The sequence below is a fragment of the Rhagoletis zephyria genome, unplaced genomic scaffold (genome assembly GCF_001687245.7).
Source record: "Rhagoletis zephyria isolate East Lansing unplaced genomic scaffold, Rhagoletis_zephyria_1.1 Rzeph_scaffold_00091, whole genome shotgun sequence".
Lineage (NCBI taxonomy): Eukaryota > Metazoa > Arthropoda > Insecta > Diptera > Tephritidae > Rhagoletis > Rhagoletis zephyria.
Genome location: NW_016157175.1, coordinates 126,735 through 145,271, shown reverse-complemented (window position 1 = coordinate 145,271; position 18,537 = coordinate 126,735). Strand labels below are relative to the sequence as shown.

Sequence of the window (18,537 nt, the reverse complement as noted above, 5' to 3'; positions counted from 1 at the left end):
AGATATTTACGTTTCTTCGTTAAGTATTTATATTCCAACAGGGAGTTATACTAGATTTGGTTATATTAAATACGCCCTGCATATTTAAACATAAAATATGTAGGTATTACGCGTACCCAAGTGCGTGGAATTTATTTGTAAGTAGGGTAGTATGTAGTGTAGCATTTAACTACAAAGTTAGCTCACTAAGGGGTTACGCTAAGGGTTTATTAAATATTTTCAAATTCTAAACCGTTCCGGAATTAGCGTTCGTTATTAATTTTGTGTGTTTTGCTTTGGATCGTTGGTTTTGTTAGTACTTACGTTTACAAATACTATCCGAACAGTAGGTATTTGTCGAGCAGTCGCTGGTCATTTGACATGGTACGGGTAGTGGCTTACAACCGGTAACCCGATCAGCGGGATTACCATCGTAGCCATTACGGCATGCACAATGAGCTTGATGACCTTTGGGTATGCATTCGGCATTCGTGCCACACTTAACATTCGCACAAACATCTTGACACTTGGTTATACCGTTAATTTTCGTGCATTCAGCATGCGGGGGACAATCATCGCTAGTTTCACACTCCACCGCGGTGCGACAACCTTCATTGTAGGGATCACCAACCAAACCGGGAGGACAGGTACATTTGAAAGAGCCACGCGAATTGCGGCAACGTGCACCTGGACCGCACGGCGCATCCTTACAAAAGTCGATAACGTCACAACGCACACGCGGATCACCGGTATAGCCCGGTTGACAATGGCATATTTGTTTGTGATTTTCTGTAGTGCAGAGTGCATTATCGCCACATGGATCGCCAATGAGACAAGCTATCTTGCACATGTGATCGTCGCAGGTCTTGTCGTGCGAACACTCCGCGTCTGTGTTACATTCAATTTTGCGGCAACCGCTCTTTGGATCGCCGAAGAAGCCTTCCTTACATTCACAATCGGGCGCGTGGCTGCGCGCAATACACTCGGCGTTGCGTCCACAAATGGCGCGTCCTAGACATACATTCTCGCACGAAGCGCGACCATAGTTATCCTGTATGCAATTTTCGTTCACATCGCAGTCATCGTCGTTGCGGCAGAGCACCTCTTTGGTGCAAATATTGTTGAGACAGTACTGGAATTCGGGGCAGGATGAATTTGTGCGGCATGTGGGTTGACACACGCCTTGTATGCATAGCTGATCGGAGATACAATCGCGCACGGAAGAGCAAAGCGTAGCGCATATGCCATTGGTGCAAATTGTACCCGAGGCGCATTGGCTGTCTGTGTTGCAGTATTGTAGCGCTACGCAGCCGAGTTGTGCATCACCGGTTGTGCCAGTTTCGCAAGTACACACGCCTATGTGATTCTGTGCGGTACAACGTGCATTTGCACCACAAACATTCGGTAGCGTACATGGGTCCACACATTTCGATTCCAAGCAAGCCTTCTCATTGGCGCAGTCCTCATTGTCGGAGCACTCGATATAGACACATTCGACGGATGGATCACCGCGCGCATTAGATGGACAAGTGCAGATGGCATTGTGTGATTGCGCCGAGCAGGTAGCATTACGACCGCAGGCATTCTCGCGCTCACAAGGACTGCGACAGCGCGAATTTTGACAGCTTGCGCTGGAAGGACAGTCCGAGTCGGTGAGACATTCGTTGGGGTCACGGCAACCCACATTGATTGGATCGCCTATGAGTCCTTCACGACATAGACACTGGTAGCTGCCGGGATGATTTTGGCACATGGCGGTGCTGTGGCAAGGTTTTGACAGACATTCGTCAATATCCTCGCACTCACCGTTGACGAGCTGATAGCCCTCATAGCAGGAACAAAGCGCTTCGTGATTGGCTACATTACAGGTGCCTTTACCGCAAGATATTAGATCGCAGGGTTTGATGCAACGATTGGTTTCACTATCGCATGCCTTGTCACTAGCGCAGTCTTCGTTGACGATGCATTCGACTTTGAAGCAGCCGACCGTATGTTCGCTTGGGTCGCCCAAATGACCGGGTGGGCAGTCACAAGCAGCCTGATGATTTTCAGCAATACACAGCGCATGCGGTCCGCAGGTGGTATTCGTGCAGGGTTCCGTACATTTGTCGTTAACGCAGGATAGATTGTTTGCGCAATCCTCATCCCTGTAGCATTCTTTGGGAGCGATGCAGCCTTGTTGAGAGAGCCCATCGCCTACTGTACCTTCGGGGCATATGCAACGGTAAGAGCCGGGTATGTTCTCGCAGCGCGCTGTTGGATGGCAAGGTTCCTCTGTGCATTCGTCAATGTCAGAGCAGCCAAAAGGCGTGCCAATGAAACCGGACGCGCACTTACACTTGCCGCTCAGGCAAAGCTCAGTCGGCGGACAATCGGCATCGGAGTCGCAGCCCGGCTGGCAGGTGCCGTCATTGTTGCAAATTTCGCCTGGCAGGCAGTTGTTGCTGGTGTAACAAACCTTGCGGCAGACATTCTGGTAACAGCGTTCGCCAATAGCACAAACTGAGTTCTTCTGACACGGCAGGTTGCACTGATTTCCAATGCACATATGACCGTTGGGACACTGATTGGTGGCTAAGCAAGGTGCTGGTACGCGAACGCAACCTTGATCGGCTGTTGGGTTGCCTTCGAAGCCTTCTGGGCACGTGCACTGACTGAGATGTTTGTCGATGCTGCATAGCGCATTTGGACCGCAGATGCCGCCCGTCTTGCAAGGGTCTTCGCATTTGTTGTTGATACAGGATTGATCGGCGGAGCAGTCTTTATTACTACGGCAGCCAATAACGCAAAGGCCTTCCAAACAAGCCAAACCCGATGTGCATTGGCTGTGGTCCAAGCAAGGAATTACACAAATATTGTTTAAGCATTTTTCTCCTGTCGAACAGTCGTCCGCATTGCGACATGCCACGCGGCATTGACCGTTGTAACAGATTTCACCGCCGCAGTCGATGTCAGACCGACATCTTGAAACTGAGCGCACGCATCCCTCTTTAGGCGACTCGCCGCTCTGTTGGAATTTCAGTGGACAGCTACAAACAGGCTTACGGTTAACAACCTTACATTCGGCGTTTTGACCGCAGGCGTTATCGCAAGGATCAATGCAGCGGCCACCAGCGCATATGGTATTCACTGGACAATCGACATCGCCATTGGGACATTGACTATCGGGACGGCAGCCTGTGGTTTCCGGATCGCCAATAAAGTTTTCGGGGCAGCGACATATTGGGCCAGACGGTGTTACCTCGCAAATGGCCGAATGATGGCAAGTACCCGCAAGACAGCCACTTATTTTGGTGCACTCCACCTCTGGCATGGGATTTCCTTTGAAGCCTGGTGGGCATTGGCACACAGCGCGATGATCTTCAGCAATGCAAATAGCATTCTCGCCACAGGACTCCTCGTCACAAACATCGTAGCAAGTGTGTGTCATGCGGTTGCACATTTTCGTTGGCGGACAGTCGTGATTGTAGACACAAGGCACACTCTGACACCCATTGAAGGGGTCATTTGGATCGCCTGCATATGGGCCAGGTGGACACTGACATTGAGCGAGGTGATTGTTGGTGATACAAACCGCACGGGGTCCGCACTTGACGCTTTCACAAGCCGGACGGCAAGTGAGACTTTCGCTAGGTCCATATTTAATACAAGCTTCCGATTCAGCGCACTCAGCATTGGTGCGACATTGATTTTTGACCACCGGCTGGCAGCCATTGCGATCATTCGGATTACCGACAAAGCCGGAAAGACAGTCACAGCGTCCTTGATGATTGCGCGCCACACAGACGGAATTTGCCGGGCAGGTGAACTCGTCGCAGAGAGAAACACATTTAAGCACACCTACCACATCTGGTCGACAGGCGGCAGCCGTTGGACAGTCCTTATCGCTGGTGCAGTCTGGCAGTGTGGGCTTCTCGCACGATGAAGTAACCGGATTCCAAACAAAACTGTCTGCGCAATTGCACAGCGCATGTCCATTCGCATCGATGTTGCATACCTCATTCGTACCACAAACAACTTTCGTGCATCGATTGATGCATTCTCTTGTACCCTGCATATCGGGTGCGCATGAAAATCCAGCCTCACAGTCATTATCTGTTTTGCATTTATCTTCAATATCCGGCACCTTTCGTTCTGGTTGACAACCGACCTGCAAGTTGCTGGGATTGCCGAAGTAGCCATCAGTGCATATGCAAGAAGATCGATGATCGTTTGATACACAAAGCGCATTGGGGCCACACTGTATCTTTGAGCAAGCATCGACGCACTTACGCAAACCTTTGCCCAGTTGAAAACAAATTTCGGAGTGCTTACAGTCCCCGTCGTTGTTGCATTGACCACGAATGGTGCAACCAGTGTTGGTGTCATGCGGGTCGCCGATGTACCCGAGTGGACAGATACACTTACCGCCATCGCAGACGGCCCTGGGACCGCAGGCAGTTTTGGAGCACAGATTTTTACATCTTCCAGTCTCGCAAGTAAAGCCGTCGGGGCATTCCACACGCGCGCTGCACTCACACCGCTCAGCATCGCTACAGAAAACACTATCTACTGGCTGACAGCTGCTGAACGGATCACCGGCGAAGCCAGATAAGCAGAGACATTCAAAACCTCCGTTTGAGTTGAGGCAAGCAGCATTTAGGCCGCACGGTTTGTTCACGCACTCATCCACATCCTGGCAACCCACGTATGCATTACCGGTGAAGCCTTGCGGGCAGATGCAACTAATTTGTTGGCCATCAGCGCGGCACTCAGCATTAGGTCCACAGCTATTGGGTGCGCAGATATTTTTGCTTTGTGGTCCGCAACCTTCATATGGATTGCCAGTTGTGCCAGGATTGCAAGCGCATACGCTGTTGCCGAAACCATATTCACAATGCGCATTCTCGCCACACTTTGGCTCACATTCGGCATTTTTAACAGGTGGCACACACACGAGATCTGGATTGCCAATGAAGTTGGGTTCGCAAACACATTTTCCACTACTCTTGTCGCAGGTGGCGCCAGTGCCACATACCACGCCGTCGCAACGCTCTTTACAGCGGCCATTGATACAAACTTGTCGCCCAGCGCAAGGTCGTGATGCGCTACATTGATCCGTTGTACAGGAACCGCCAGGGAATGGATTACCGAAGTAACCTTGTGGACACTTGCAAGTAGGACCGTCCGAAGTTGGTATGCAGAGCGCGCTTCCGCCGCAAATGATATCCTTACATTGAGAGACACAGTCGCCGTTCGGATCTTTGCTATAACCAACGCGGCAACGACACCAGCCTGCATGGTTTTCTGTCTCGCAGAATGCGTTGGGGCCGCACAGTAGACTGGAGCACGGCGACACGCAAGTACCCTCCACGCAGGCCAGATTGCTAGCGCAATCTTCGTTGCTTGTGCAGGTGCTCTTGGGCACGCCGGTCTCCAGTATACAACCGCTTTTGTATGGATCACCAGTAAAACCTTTCGGGCAGACACATTGATAGCCACCCTTCTTATTAACACAATAAGCGCCGTAAGCGCAAGGCAAATGAGCACACTCATCCTCGTCCGTACAGCCCATAAGCGGATCTCCTTTGAAACCAGGTTCGCACATACACTGTGGTGGGTCTGTTGGTGTACACTTCGCGTTAATGCCACAAGGAAATCGTTCACAAGGACTTTTGCATTTGTTATTATCGTAGGGATCCAGGAAGAAAGGTGGTGGGCAAACACATTCGCCAGGTTGCACACATTTCTCGTTCGTGCCACATTCCTTATCGGCGGCACACTTACGTTGCGCTGGCGCACACAGTCCGTGATATGGATCGCCGTTGTACCCATCCGGGCAGGCGCAGGTAAAGCCACCAGGGATGTTGATACACTCAGCCCCAAAAGCGCATACTTGCGCGTCGCGTTCAACGCACTCATCCACGTCGATGCAAGAGCCATCCGGGCCTGTTTTGTAGCCTTTCGGGCAAGCGCAGTAGCTGACGCCGCCAGCAATGGAAATACACTCCGCACCACCTGGACATTTCTTATCTGTCGAGCAATCCGCGAGTATGCAGCTGTTGCCCACCAATTTGTAAGGTGGTTGGCATTGACATTCCGGTGATTTGCATTGCTCGCACATGACGAACGGGTTGCCGCTAAAGCCTTGTGGGCACTTACATTCGTAACTGCCCGGTAAGTTCTTGCAAAGCGCGTTGAGACCGCAAGCTGCTTTCTGCCGACTCGGTGAGCACTCATCCACATCTTGACACTGTCCCGTCTCCGCATTGCGTTCGTAACCTTGTCGACAAATGCAAACACCATTGCCAGTGTATGAATCTGTGACGCAAGTTTCACCTGGTGAGCAGGGATTTGAGTCGGAGCAGGTGAAAGCGACTTTGCCAGCGGTGCAACCTTCTCGATAGGGATCGCCGCTTGTGCCGCTCGGGCACTGGCACAGATAGCCGCCGGGTGTATTCGTACAGATGGCATTCGCCTGACATGGGTTCGCCTTGCATTCGTCGATATCATTACAGCCGCCAGGCGTGTTCGGGCTACCCGTGTAACCCTCGACACACAAGCACTGCGCTTGTCCATTAGCCAACATGCATTGCGCATGCGAGCCACAATTAACCGCTTCGCAGGGATGACGACAATCATTGCCGATATTTGGCTGTGGGCAGAGGCAACGTTTTTCCGCATCACATATTGCATTGCCTGGACAATCTTTGTCTACGGCGCATGTAACAATCGGCACGCAACGTACCGTGGGATCTGGATCAGCAATTGAATCCGCTGGACAGCGACAGGTATAACCGCCATTCATATTAACACATTCCGCGCCTTCGCCGCACTTGCTGCCCACGCGACATTCATCCACGTCCACACATTTGGCGTGCGGATCGCCAGAGAAGCCCGATGGGCACGTGCAGCTAAAGCTGCCTAACGTATTCGTGCATGTTGCATTTACGCCACAACTGCCGTAGGGACCATGTACCGTATCACATTCGTCGATGTCTATGCAACCAGCTGAAATGTCACTTGGATTGAACGTCCAACCATCTTCGCAGATGCAGTAAGCTTCATTGCCATCTGGCTTGCAGTAAGCATGCTCGCCACAATGTACATCCTCACAGGGTTCCTTGCAGCCGATGCGTGGGGGTGTGCCCACAAAGCCAGCTTCACAATCGCAACGGAACGAACCAGGTGTATTTATGCATTGCGCATGCGCTCCACAGGCGTCCGCATGCGTGCGACACTCATCGATGTCGACACAACTGGAGCCGATCGGTTCGAAGCCATCCAAACAGAAACATTGATTTTCGATACATTCCGCATTGTTGGTGCAATCAAAACTGCTGCGACAGAGGATATTCACATCGACTTGCTCACAAGCGACCTTCGGATCGGGTTTTCCATCGAAGCCTTGCGGACACTTGCAGTTGTAACCGGGTGCGGCATTCTCGCAGATGGCATAAGTACCGCAGGGTTTTTCCAATGCGGTGCACTCATCGATGTCGGTGCAGCCGCGGAAGGGATCGCCGGTGTAGTCGGATTTGCAGGTGCAGACAAAGCTGCCGACGGTGTCGGTGCATATCGCGTTCTCGCCACAAGGATTGTCCTGACACTCGTTGATGTCTAAGGAGGTGCGCGCATAAAAAGAGTGCGACGTGTAACATTTGATATGGTGACGTTGCCGAAACGTGCGGTGAAGTGCGTAGTTTTGTACGTTGATTCGGTTTGGTTTGGTTGGTTGGTTTGATGGATTGGAGTTTAAGGTAGTTGGATTTAATGCATTTGTTGCAGTTGCAGTGATGGTGGTGGTGGTTGTGGAGGTTCGTGGTTGATGGTATTGGGAGAAGGTTGTTAATTAGTTAAAAATTAAACAAAAAAACAAAAATACTTGGTTACAATGTAATCATGATTGGAATGAATTTGATGGAGAAATGTTTACGGAGATGTGTAGGAATAGCGTGAAAATAGGCAGTAGGAGGAACGAAGATCAGAACGAAAGTATAAGGGAAGATTTTTAAAAGCTTTTAAAAGCTTCAAGTGTATTTATAAGTATAAGTAAAGCAATTTATGGAAAAGTAAGCAAATAAGTGAAATCAGGAAAGCTTAGAAAGCAAGCGCTCATTTGCAGCTTATATTAGAAAGCTTTCTGAGCTTTTTGAAATGTGTAGTAGTATTAAGTTCAATTGAGATAGCAATTAAAATGCGTTCATTCAAAGCTTCGATAAGTATGTGCATCTTGTTGAGAGTATTCAAAAGTTTGGAAGTGTTGATAATTTTAAGGCATCCCCAGCAAACATTTTTAGAAAGCTTATAGCTTTCAATCCAAAAGTACAGGCTTTAATTTTCAATTTTTGAAATAAGCACATACTCCGGAGTGCTTCTGTTTATAACAAGTATATTTCTTTTGAAGCTAATAGATATTTTTTGTGCTTTCACTAACGAAAACTTTCACGAGTGATTTTATTTTACAAAATTATTCATGTTCATTATTAATTGGGTGAAATTATTACATGTGAGTAAAAAAGCTCGGAAACTTTAGAAAGCTTCCTCTGCGAGATCTGATTTTTTGCAGCCAATTTAAATCTTCGAAGATAAGTGGCAGCTTTTACTCTATGCGTGCTTATATAAAAGCTTTAAAAAGCTTCCTTCGCCTGATATAAATCGGAGACAATCAGAAAGAACTTTTTCTCTTTAGCTTTGGTTTTAGTCGCGACTGATATATATCATAATCATTTATATCATCATATATCGATGATAAAAGAAAGCATTTTGCTTTTAGTGCCCCGTATCATTTATAGGTAAGTTTTGAAGCTCTATAAATTAAGTATAGTTGCGCGTAGTTGCTCTATGATGGACTCATAAAAAGCTATCGTAACCTTAGAAAAGCTTTTTCAAACGGATTCGTTTTAGTCGCGATTGATACATGTAGTTCAAAAAATAACCGAGAGAAAGCTTCTGCGATGTGCATGCCCATATGTAGAAACCATTACAAAGCTTTTTTCCTCGTGATACCTTTTAATTAGGAGTGACATAAATATAAAGAGCTTTCGCTCATTGAAAAATTACAGACTTTTACTCTAACAAAGAGTTGAGTTTTCAAGCTTTCATGTAAGCTTTATGTCCAATTATATGTTTTCTTTGTTGATGTGTTTCCTTTTTTACATGAGGTAAGATCAAATCTTTGAAAGCTTAAAAGGCCTCATTAAAATTTTATACATTCGTTTTTAGTCTGCTTGGAGTTTTAATTTTGGACATCACTATAAACGCCTACTTATTTCTATTATTTTGTGTACATATTTTCTTTGAAAGCTGCTTTCGTTTGCTGGGTACCGAGTGTTTGAAAGTTTCAAGAGCGTTGGAAGTGTAAGAAAGCATTTATGTATTGTTTGGGTGAAAGCATATGATGAGATTACTGAAAAGCTTGCAAGCTTCCGAACAAAAGCTTATCGAAAAGTTTTTTAACAAAAGTTTCTTAAAAAGATTTTTTACAAAAGCTTCTTAAAAAGCTTTCTAACAAAAGTTTCTTAAAAAGCTTTTTTACAAAAGCTTCTTTAAAAAGCTTTCTAACAAAAGTTTCTTTTAAAGCTTTTTGATAAAAGCTTCATAAAAAGCTTCCTGGTAGGGAATATTATCTAAGCACACGAAAACTAAAATTTTTATTTTCTAACTGAGGTACGAGCTTGCATTAGATTTCGAAAACTTGCATATTAAACGAAATAACTTTTAAGCTGAAAGCTTGTAAATACATACATGCATAAAGCCTCAATCGTAGCGCAAAACTTTGAATTCTCTGGAAAGCCTTAAGCTTTAATACGATTATGTACCTAAATATGTAAAAGCTTGCAAGCTTTTTCCAAGTAAATGCAGAAATGCTTACTACAACTAACTAAATTACAATTAGCGATACTAACTTTCACAATGCAAGTAGCCCTGTCCCTGAAAGCCGCTCGGGCATAAGCACCGATATGAGCCCGGAAAGTTAATGCATTTAGCGTTCGTGCCACACTTGGCCACTCCATTATCCATATTACATTCGTCTATGTCGACACAGGCCAGACCGGCACCGGTCACCCTCAGCGAAGTGCCATTGCCGCCGCCATAAATTCCGCCGCCACCCAGACTATATTCCCTCTCAAACTCGAGCGTATAGCCAGGCGGACAATTGCACGCAAAACTACCGCCAATATTCACGCATTCAGCACCCAAACCGCATGGATTGTTAGTGGAACATTCGTTGACGTCTGCGAGCGGGGTATAATGACGCATGGCGAATGTTGGGTGGGTAACAGACGTCGATGATGTTGCAATGAGTACGGTACGCGATGCGTTATGATTACGTGGTTAGATTGAATTAAATATTGCCCAAATGTTTTCGTTATATGTTTGTTGTTATATGCAAAATGCGTGTTGTTGTTGTTGCAGTTGCAGTTGTTATGATATTTTTATATTAGGCATATGTGTGCAAAAAACATTTAGTATTGTGGTTTATGTGGTTTTGTGCCACCGTGATAAACGTTTAGTGTTTTTTGTTGTTTTTATTTTGTTGTATGCGCGAAAAAGTGCAATGATTAAATTGATTTTCCGTGAGGGATGAAAATAAAAGGAATATAACAAATATACTTAGTATTAAAGATCTTTAAAAAAATTAATCTCTCTTCGTATTTCCTCCTTTCTAACTCTGCACTTACCTTCACATCCTTGACTTGGATCACCCGCATAGCCATCTGGGCAAATACATTTGAAACTACCATCTGTATTCAAGCATTGCGCATTGCGGCCGCATGGCGAACGCCCGCACTCATCATAGTCCGCACAGCCGCTGGCGGAGCGCGCATCTCCGTCGTAACCCTCTGGGCAGTCGCAGCGATAACCGCCCTCGAGGTTCGTACAGATTGCGCCCGGTCCACAAACATTCGGATGTATGCACTCATCGATGTCCGTACAGCTGTAGTAGGGGTCGCCGTGATAGCCCTCGGGACACGCGCAGGTGTAGTTGCCGGGTGTATTGATGCACTGGGCACCCGTACCGCAGGCAGTGGGACTTTGGCACTCGTCGAGGTCTGTGGTGGAAAAAGAAGAGAATATAAAATAAATAATAATATATATTTTGGTATGTCGAAAGCTTAAAGTTTATAAAAAAGATGTTGATTATGTTTCGAAAATATCGATACTTATCAATAAATTTCGTGACTACTCGATTCTAATTTAAAATTCGCCAAAATTTAAGAAATTCCACAATCCTTTTTGAACTTTAAAACAAATCGATTAAAATGCTATCGAGAAGTTAAAAAAAATTAGGAATTTTTTAAATTGATTTTTTTTTTTAATTTTCGAAATTCTAAAAAACGATCGATTTTTGATCACGAAATTCCCATCATCGATCATTACACAAAAATTTATCAATAAATTTCAGGAATTCTTAACCCGTGTCTTTTTAAGATGCAAAAATTAAACGGCTGTGGTGCAAATTACATCAAAAAGTAAAAAAAAAATCGATAAATTTGAATAAGTCCAGAAACGTTTGCTTCAATAACTTAGAAATTAATCGAGCAATAAAAACAACTCTATCGATAAATTAGAAAAATATTGACAATATTATTAATTGATACGTTCACTGATTTTCGAAAAAAAAACCATCGATAAACGTTAAAACTGTAAAACGAATAATTTTTAAAAATCTCTAGAAATTATACTGCTATATTAAGGAACAAAAAAAATCCAAATCTTTCCTTTATGAATTTAAAAATTAGTTGTTTAATATAGAAAAAAATATTGATTTATTTTCAAAACTAAAATATGTTTAAGTGAATTTCAACAGCATGTGATTTAATTTTAAAATTTTCAAAACTGATCAAATTTAAAAGTGCATCGATAGATATTAAAAAATTGGTCAACAGCTACTAACATTTTTGGAACGTTCTTTAAAAAATTAAAAAGTAACCATCCAATTAAAAAAATTTATCGATAAATTTTCATCTTGTTTCTTGTATTTCTAATACACATTTAAAAATTAATATATAAATTAAGTTTTAAAATTATTCGTTCAATTTTAAAAATGTATCGATAAATTTCTAAAATCGGTCACAAAACTTCAAACAAAAATCCCTATTGCTTTCAATAAAATTCGTTTACGAAATGACAGAAAGAATCTTAGAACTTTTTATAAGTACCCTATTAATTTAAAAAGTAAACAGTATTACCCGGTTGAGAATTCTAAAACTAATATTCAAGTGATGTTTCGCTATTAACGTTGTAGTTAAAAAAGTTGCCTTTGTACAGAACTTGAATTTATGAAACTTAAAAAATTATCGATTAATTTGCCAAAAATTTATTCATAAACAAAATTTAAAATTTTTTTTTAATGAATTGAAAACTTATCTTATGTTACATGAAGATTATTTATTTTTTTTATTAAAATCTTTTAGAACCCCAAATATTTATCGATGAACTTTTGTATTGAGATCGATTAATTTTTGGAATTTGAAAATTTATCGATTGTATCAAAAAAAATAATTTTCAGAGTTCTGGAAATTTTTAAGCTTTTGTATTGATTCTTTTTTAAATAAAAATATCTGGAACACAAGAAATTTTCGATAAAACTTTTAATTTTAATCGATTAATTTTAAACTTGATAAACTAAAACATTTTGGAACTTTTAAGATTTCCGTATACTGTTTAAAAAATCGATAGATTTTTGAATACACGGGGGAATTTTTTTTAGAATTTTTGAGATTTAATTTTCAGATATAAGTTTTAAAGCTCTCACATTATTCATTTTCGAAAGAAATAATAAATCCTGATAATATGTTATCGATTATCTAGTGCCGAAAAACTATTAAATCGAAAAATCCAACATTGTTTAGAAATAAAGGTTGCTTGCAAAAAAAATTTGCTAAAGTAAAAAATTATCAAAGAAATCTATATATTTTGCAATTTTCGATATTGCAGAATAAAAAAACCATCGATCAAGAACTTTTAAAATATTTGTGCCTAATGAAATTTTTGTTTACTGAAATAAAATAAAATACAACAAGCTAAATATTCTTAACAAAATACCTTTATTCTTGAAATTTCCTGAAATAATTTCAATAACATGATGATGTCACACGCATGCCATCTTTAAATTCTCGTAGAATCCCAAGCTGCTTTGTGCAAATAGCACGCAACCGCAACGAATTCTTTTCGTCAGAAAAAAATCAAAATTTTGCCTACCTACTTACCGTAAATTTTTGAATCAAATAGTAATTAATAGCCCAGCAATAGCGAACTAAGGTTTATATCGAACTTGCAATAATTTAGTAAAAAAGTTAGCAAAAAAGTTAAAATTCCATAGTTAGCTAAACCAAACACCCGGATATACATATTTCTTATATGAATCGCCGCTTACCTGTGCACAGCACTTCACCATCGCCCTCATAGCCATCTCTACATTTGCAGAGATAATGCGCTGGCAGATTACAGCACTCGGCATTCGCGACACAGCGCGCTCTTATCGTAGGATCTTGGCATTCGTCGATATCTGTGTGTGAGTAGAGAAAATGAGATGCGTTATGAAGCCGAATGGATTAGAGGATTAAAGCGTAGCATATTAATGTATGTGTGTGATGTGTGTGTGTGTGAGTATCAAAGGGATTAGACATTTAAAATTAATGCTTGAATAAATTGACGAATGGCAGGAATGTCAAGGTCAAGGCTTTTGTGGCCACTTTTTTTTTAATAGAGAAAAAATATGAAACAAAATTATATGCAATATTTTGTGACAAACGTTTTCCGGCAGCAACAGCAAATTGTACCTTATTTACGCACCATTGCAAAAACTAAAGACTTAAGCGACGAACTTGCTTCAATGGTCGTTTGACTAGTTGCTTGCTTAGCAAAGAAAGACCGCCGCCCGCCGCCCGCCGCCCGCACGCCCGCCCGCCTGCCAGTGACCTTTTTTGTGTTACGCAGTTTTCACGCATCATTGCCAGCCATCTAATGCGTGTATGCAGTGCTTTGTAGTTGCAGCAAAAAATCGGCTTTTGTAAATGTTCCGCATGCGTAGCGGCTGGCAAATGTTGTTGTTGGCCTGTCAGCGCATCATTCAATGCTGGCATTGATTATGCAAATTGAAGGTGATTGCTTAATTTATTTCTATTTGTTTTTATATTTTGTTATCTACATACATACATATATATCTATGTTTCTTTGTATGCTGATTTTTGCGCTGACATTTCATTGTCATTTTGTGGCAAGCGCGATAGTCACAGCCGTGTTGCATGCATGCTTGCATTCATGTGCATTGTTAGTGGCGTGTAAATCTATGCAAAATTATAAAGCTGCATGCAGTTCAAGGTTGAGTTGTGGCTTTTAAGTTAATTTTCAATAATTTTTATTATACTCAATATGCCATTTTTGAAGACTATTAGGGTTAATATTTAATTCGGGTTTTTTTTGTAGAAATATCAAGTCAGGGGGCTCGAGGTCAAGCTTAGTGAGCCATACTCACTTCATTTGTGACATAAATGTGCGAATACCGTTATGCAACAACCAACATATTTTTGCAAGGATCTCCCAACACAATAGCATACTTGAGCTCATAAGCGTGGCCCCCTGTGATAGTACAGTTTATGGTTATGGCGGATAATAAAAAGTTTCTTCATTCTCCTCATAAATGTCAAATCAGAACTTTTTCACAATATTCCTACATATTTCAGCCGGCCACCACTTCCTTGAAAGCGGATCAGATATTCTTTGTTAAACTTTTGTGTTATCAGCTCATCTCTGAAATGAATTGATCGTATTGTCCTAGGGACTAAGAGAAAACGCATATCCCTACTTCACATTCCATTTTGCAGCATCAGCGTACAGAAAATATGTCCCGGCGGAGGTATCAAAACCGCCATACCGGTCGACTTTCGTTGTCTATTGTGTTCTTAAAGTACGATTTCATTTGGGGCTGGAACACTCCCTTATACAATTTTCTTAACGCTTTAATTCGCAATCATTATTGTCTCCACATTTCTATGAAACTTGACTGTGAATATCCTGTTGTAACAGTTGCAAGGTAAAGGCTGCCATGTTGTCAACTACGCCTATGGCATCATCTTAAACAGAAAGCTAACCTGTCAGCGCGGTATATATGGAAGAGCGCCCTACGAAGGAAATTACCCCATATAAATATACACTTGCAAATCAACAGTAGATAAAAACTGGGTTAGAGTACCACATTGTTCAATAAAAAGGCAATTCCGACAGCTGTCAAAGACAAAAGTCTTTCGTAAGGCAATTGTCAATTCTAGCTACTAAATATCTTGCTAAATATATGCTCTTCGCATTTTGACAATACTTTTTTTCAAAAATTAAATTGAATAAAAAAAAAATATATATTTTTCTCTTAAAAAAAGAGTAAATATAAGAAAATTAATTAAAAAAGTAAAGGTAAAAATAGAGCAAAATTAGTGTTTCTAAAAATTAAATAAAATTATTAAAATGTATATTTTTCTTCAAAAACAAATTATAAAAATTAAAATTAAATTAAATTTGAAAAAAGAATAAAAATTAAAAAAGTTTATTTTTATTAAAAAAAGAATAACAAGAAAATTAGATTAAAAAAGAGCAAAAAAAGAAATAATTTTCTTAAAACCATACAATTTAAAACCAAAAAGAAAATCTAATTGAAAAAAATAAAAAATATTTTATTAAAAAATAGAAAAAAAGACGTTTGCATAATTTAAATGAACTTAGAAAGTATACATATTTTTCTTTGTAAAACTATATTCTAAAACCAAATTTAGAACATTAAAAAGTAAAAAAAATTAATTAAAAAATAGGAAAAATAAGTTTCTAAAACTTTAGTGAAATTAAAAAATAAAATTTAAAAATTAAAATTAAATTGAATTTGAAGAAAAAATTAAATACAGACAGATGAAAATAATACCCAAAACTCAAATGAAATTGAAAAAAAAGTCAAGTTATTTTTATTAAAAAAACTTAAGAAAAGGAAAAAAATTTTATTAAAAAAGACAAAAGAATACAACTAAAAGAACTAAATCCGAAAAATTAAATGAAATAAAAAAAAATTATTTCTCTTTTTAAAACAACAAAACCTAAAACCAGAAATAAAATCTAATCGAAAAATAAAAAAAATATTCCATCAAAGAAAAGAAAAGAACTGAAGACGTTTCCAAATTTTAATGGAATTAAAAAATATATAATTTTCTTTTTAAAACAATAGAATGTAAAACCAAAAATAATATTGAATAAAAAAATAAAAAAAATATTTAATTAAAAAGTAGAAAACAACAATTTATGAAATTAAAAAAGACAATAAAATTTAAAAACTATGAATATATATTTTTATATATTATATATTTTTATATATTATATATTTTTTTAGACAACAAAATTTACCCGCAAGAGCTCTCACTCAAGCTCGATTATCGGATTTTTGAAGCGTTTTTTCAAGCTGAGGTAATACTCGTAGCAATGAACGAAGCCGCACCCGCGGCTGACCGATTAGTCTTTTATGTAGACAGCCTTATTTAGCTAAGTAGTTCTACCTTTTGCTTGTACCAGTACAAAAACTATTTTTATCTTGGTCGTAAAGCTTTTAATAAATTTTACAAATTTTAAATACCCTCCCATTAAATGTTGAACTTAGGTTTTGATAATTCTTCCTATTTTATATTTATCGCAACCTGTTCTCAGCACACAGCAGACACTTGCTTTAATCATTTTCTATTTAATTAATTATTCCAATTTTTTCTTCATTTTCAGATTGAACGCGTGTGAACCTTAACACCTACGGTTATACCTTCGACTTCTAAAAATTTCGCATTTGCCACCAACAGCGATTAAACACAAATTTATGACCTCGAACGAGGTCGCTGCCGTCTAATCAAGCGCCAGTTTCTACCTAATACTTGAAGCATCAAACAAACTGAATTTACAACTGTACAAAAAAATAAGCCAAACAAAAAGAAAAAAAAAAATGCTGGTAAACGCCAATTCTATGTTTGAGTGTAAGTACGGGTAGCTAAAAATTTAAGATTCACAAAAGTAAAAAAAAAAACTAATTATGATTACAAGTGCAAGTAGCAGGTAGCAGGCAGCTACCAAGGGAAGAGCTGGTGCAAAGAAATGGGCGTTTGTCTTAAGCAAGGCAAGAAGAGGCTAAAACAAAGAAGAAGAAAAAAAGAAAAGAAGTTAGTAATAACACTAATTTGAGTTTTGGAAATTTGCGTTCGCTTCAAAGTTAATTACGGGCTGCCCACTTTATGCGCTACTTCGTTTGGTTGCTTTTTTTTACAGCCTCATTTTATTAAATTTGTTCTTAGTAAAGTATCTTTTTCGACCACAGCAAGACACTTGTTATAGGCGAAAAAAAACACTTACGTCACCACGTACCTACTCTCCAGCGTAGCTATTTGTGGGTTGCTGGTATGTAAATTTTTTCTGGCATCTTTTCATATTCTCTGAATCGCGTTTTTTTTTTCACTGACCTTGATTTGCTGCTGACACGCAGATGCTTATAATATAATTTTATTTGCTATATTCGCTGGCATTAATTCATTTTCATATGTCATGCTATACGTGCAGAACTATCTGAGTTCTGTGTATGACGAGTGGGTTACTTCTAATTTTTTTGCTCATTAGGGAGTATATGGTTTTGTTGAGCCCAGACAACTGTGCTAAGTTTTTTTACTCCTAGTTTGCTTCATTTCTTAAATCAATACGTCACAGTAGGGTGTCTGCTGTTAAGAGCCTATACGTTCCTCTTTCTCAACATTTTTACCAAAATTGTAATATCTAATTCTAGCGTTGGAGCCACGCATACGCCATTTTATATCCCAGCTAAAATAGGATTTGAAAAGTCAAGGACATTTTTTTATCCAACGAGATTATTTTTCCCAAATTCTCCAAAGCCTTAAAATCCTGCCAATGTTTTTTGACGACGAATTATCCCTGATGATGCCGCCTTCTATGTGATAAGTTGAAGTAGAAAGTCTTACAAATAATTGCAGACAGAGTCCTTTCTACAGAAAACAAATTTAAAAGTACTATCTTTAATGGGGTTTACTAGAGTTTATATAATTCTTAACTGGCAATTATTTTATGTATATTTTTTTTGCGTTCAATGTCTACCATTAAATATTTAAAGTTTCCTTTTCGATATTTTTTTAACCAAAGGCTTTATAACTTTATTATTTCAACACCCCTTTTTCTGCTTTGTCGTCTTCGGTATAAGCCTTAATTCGCCATAATTTCTCACTTCGGTAATAATAATAATAATGATTGTTGGTTAGCCTGTCATCATTAGTCGCACATTAATTAAATGAGCCGCGTAAATTTGCACTTTTTATGCTAAGCTAAAAGTTAGTGGCTAAATTTAGTACACACTATATATATACATATATACTTATTTGTATGTATGTACATATAGTATATGCCAGCACAGGCAACGAATATAAAATATATATTTTTTTATCCACATATTTATGTATTTACCTATACATATATACAAACATCAGTGGCGGATTTAAATATTTGCCGCCCCTAGGCAATTCATAACTTGCCGCCCTTTTTTCACGAAAAAAAAAA

General features: G+C 40.0%; 1 protein-coding gene across 1 annotated transcript in view; it reads right to left on the bottom strand.

Annotated features, from left to right (window-relative positions):
• dpy (fibrillin-like protein dumpy) overlaps window positions 1–18,537 on the bottom strand; it is a 231,098-nt gene that overhangs the window by 100,499 nt on the left and 112,062 nt on the right. Inside the window, exons 6-9 of the mRNA XM_017630594.1 lie at window positions 13,343–13,474; window positions 10,644–11,015; window positions 9,867–10,196; window positions 304–7,578 (exon numbers count right to left, since the gene is read on the bottom strand). Of these exons, the coding sequence (XP_017486083.1) occupies window positions 304–7,578; window positions 9,867–10,196; window positions 10,644–11,015; window positions 13,343–13,474 (8,109 nt within the window). The remainder of the gene's footprint in view (window positions 1–303; window positions 7,579–9,866; window positions 10,197–10,643; window positions 11,016–13,342; window positions 13,475–18,537) is intronic.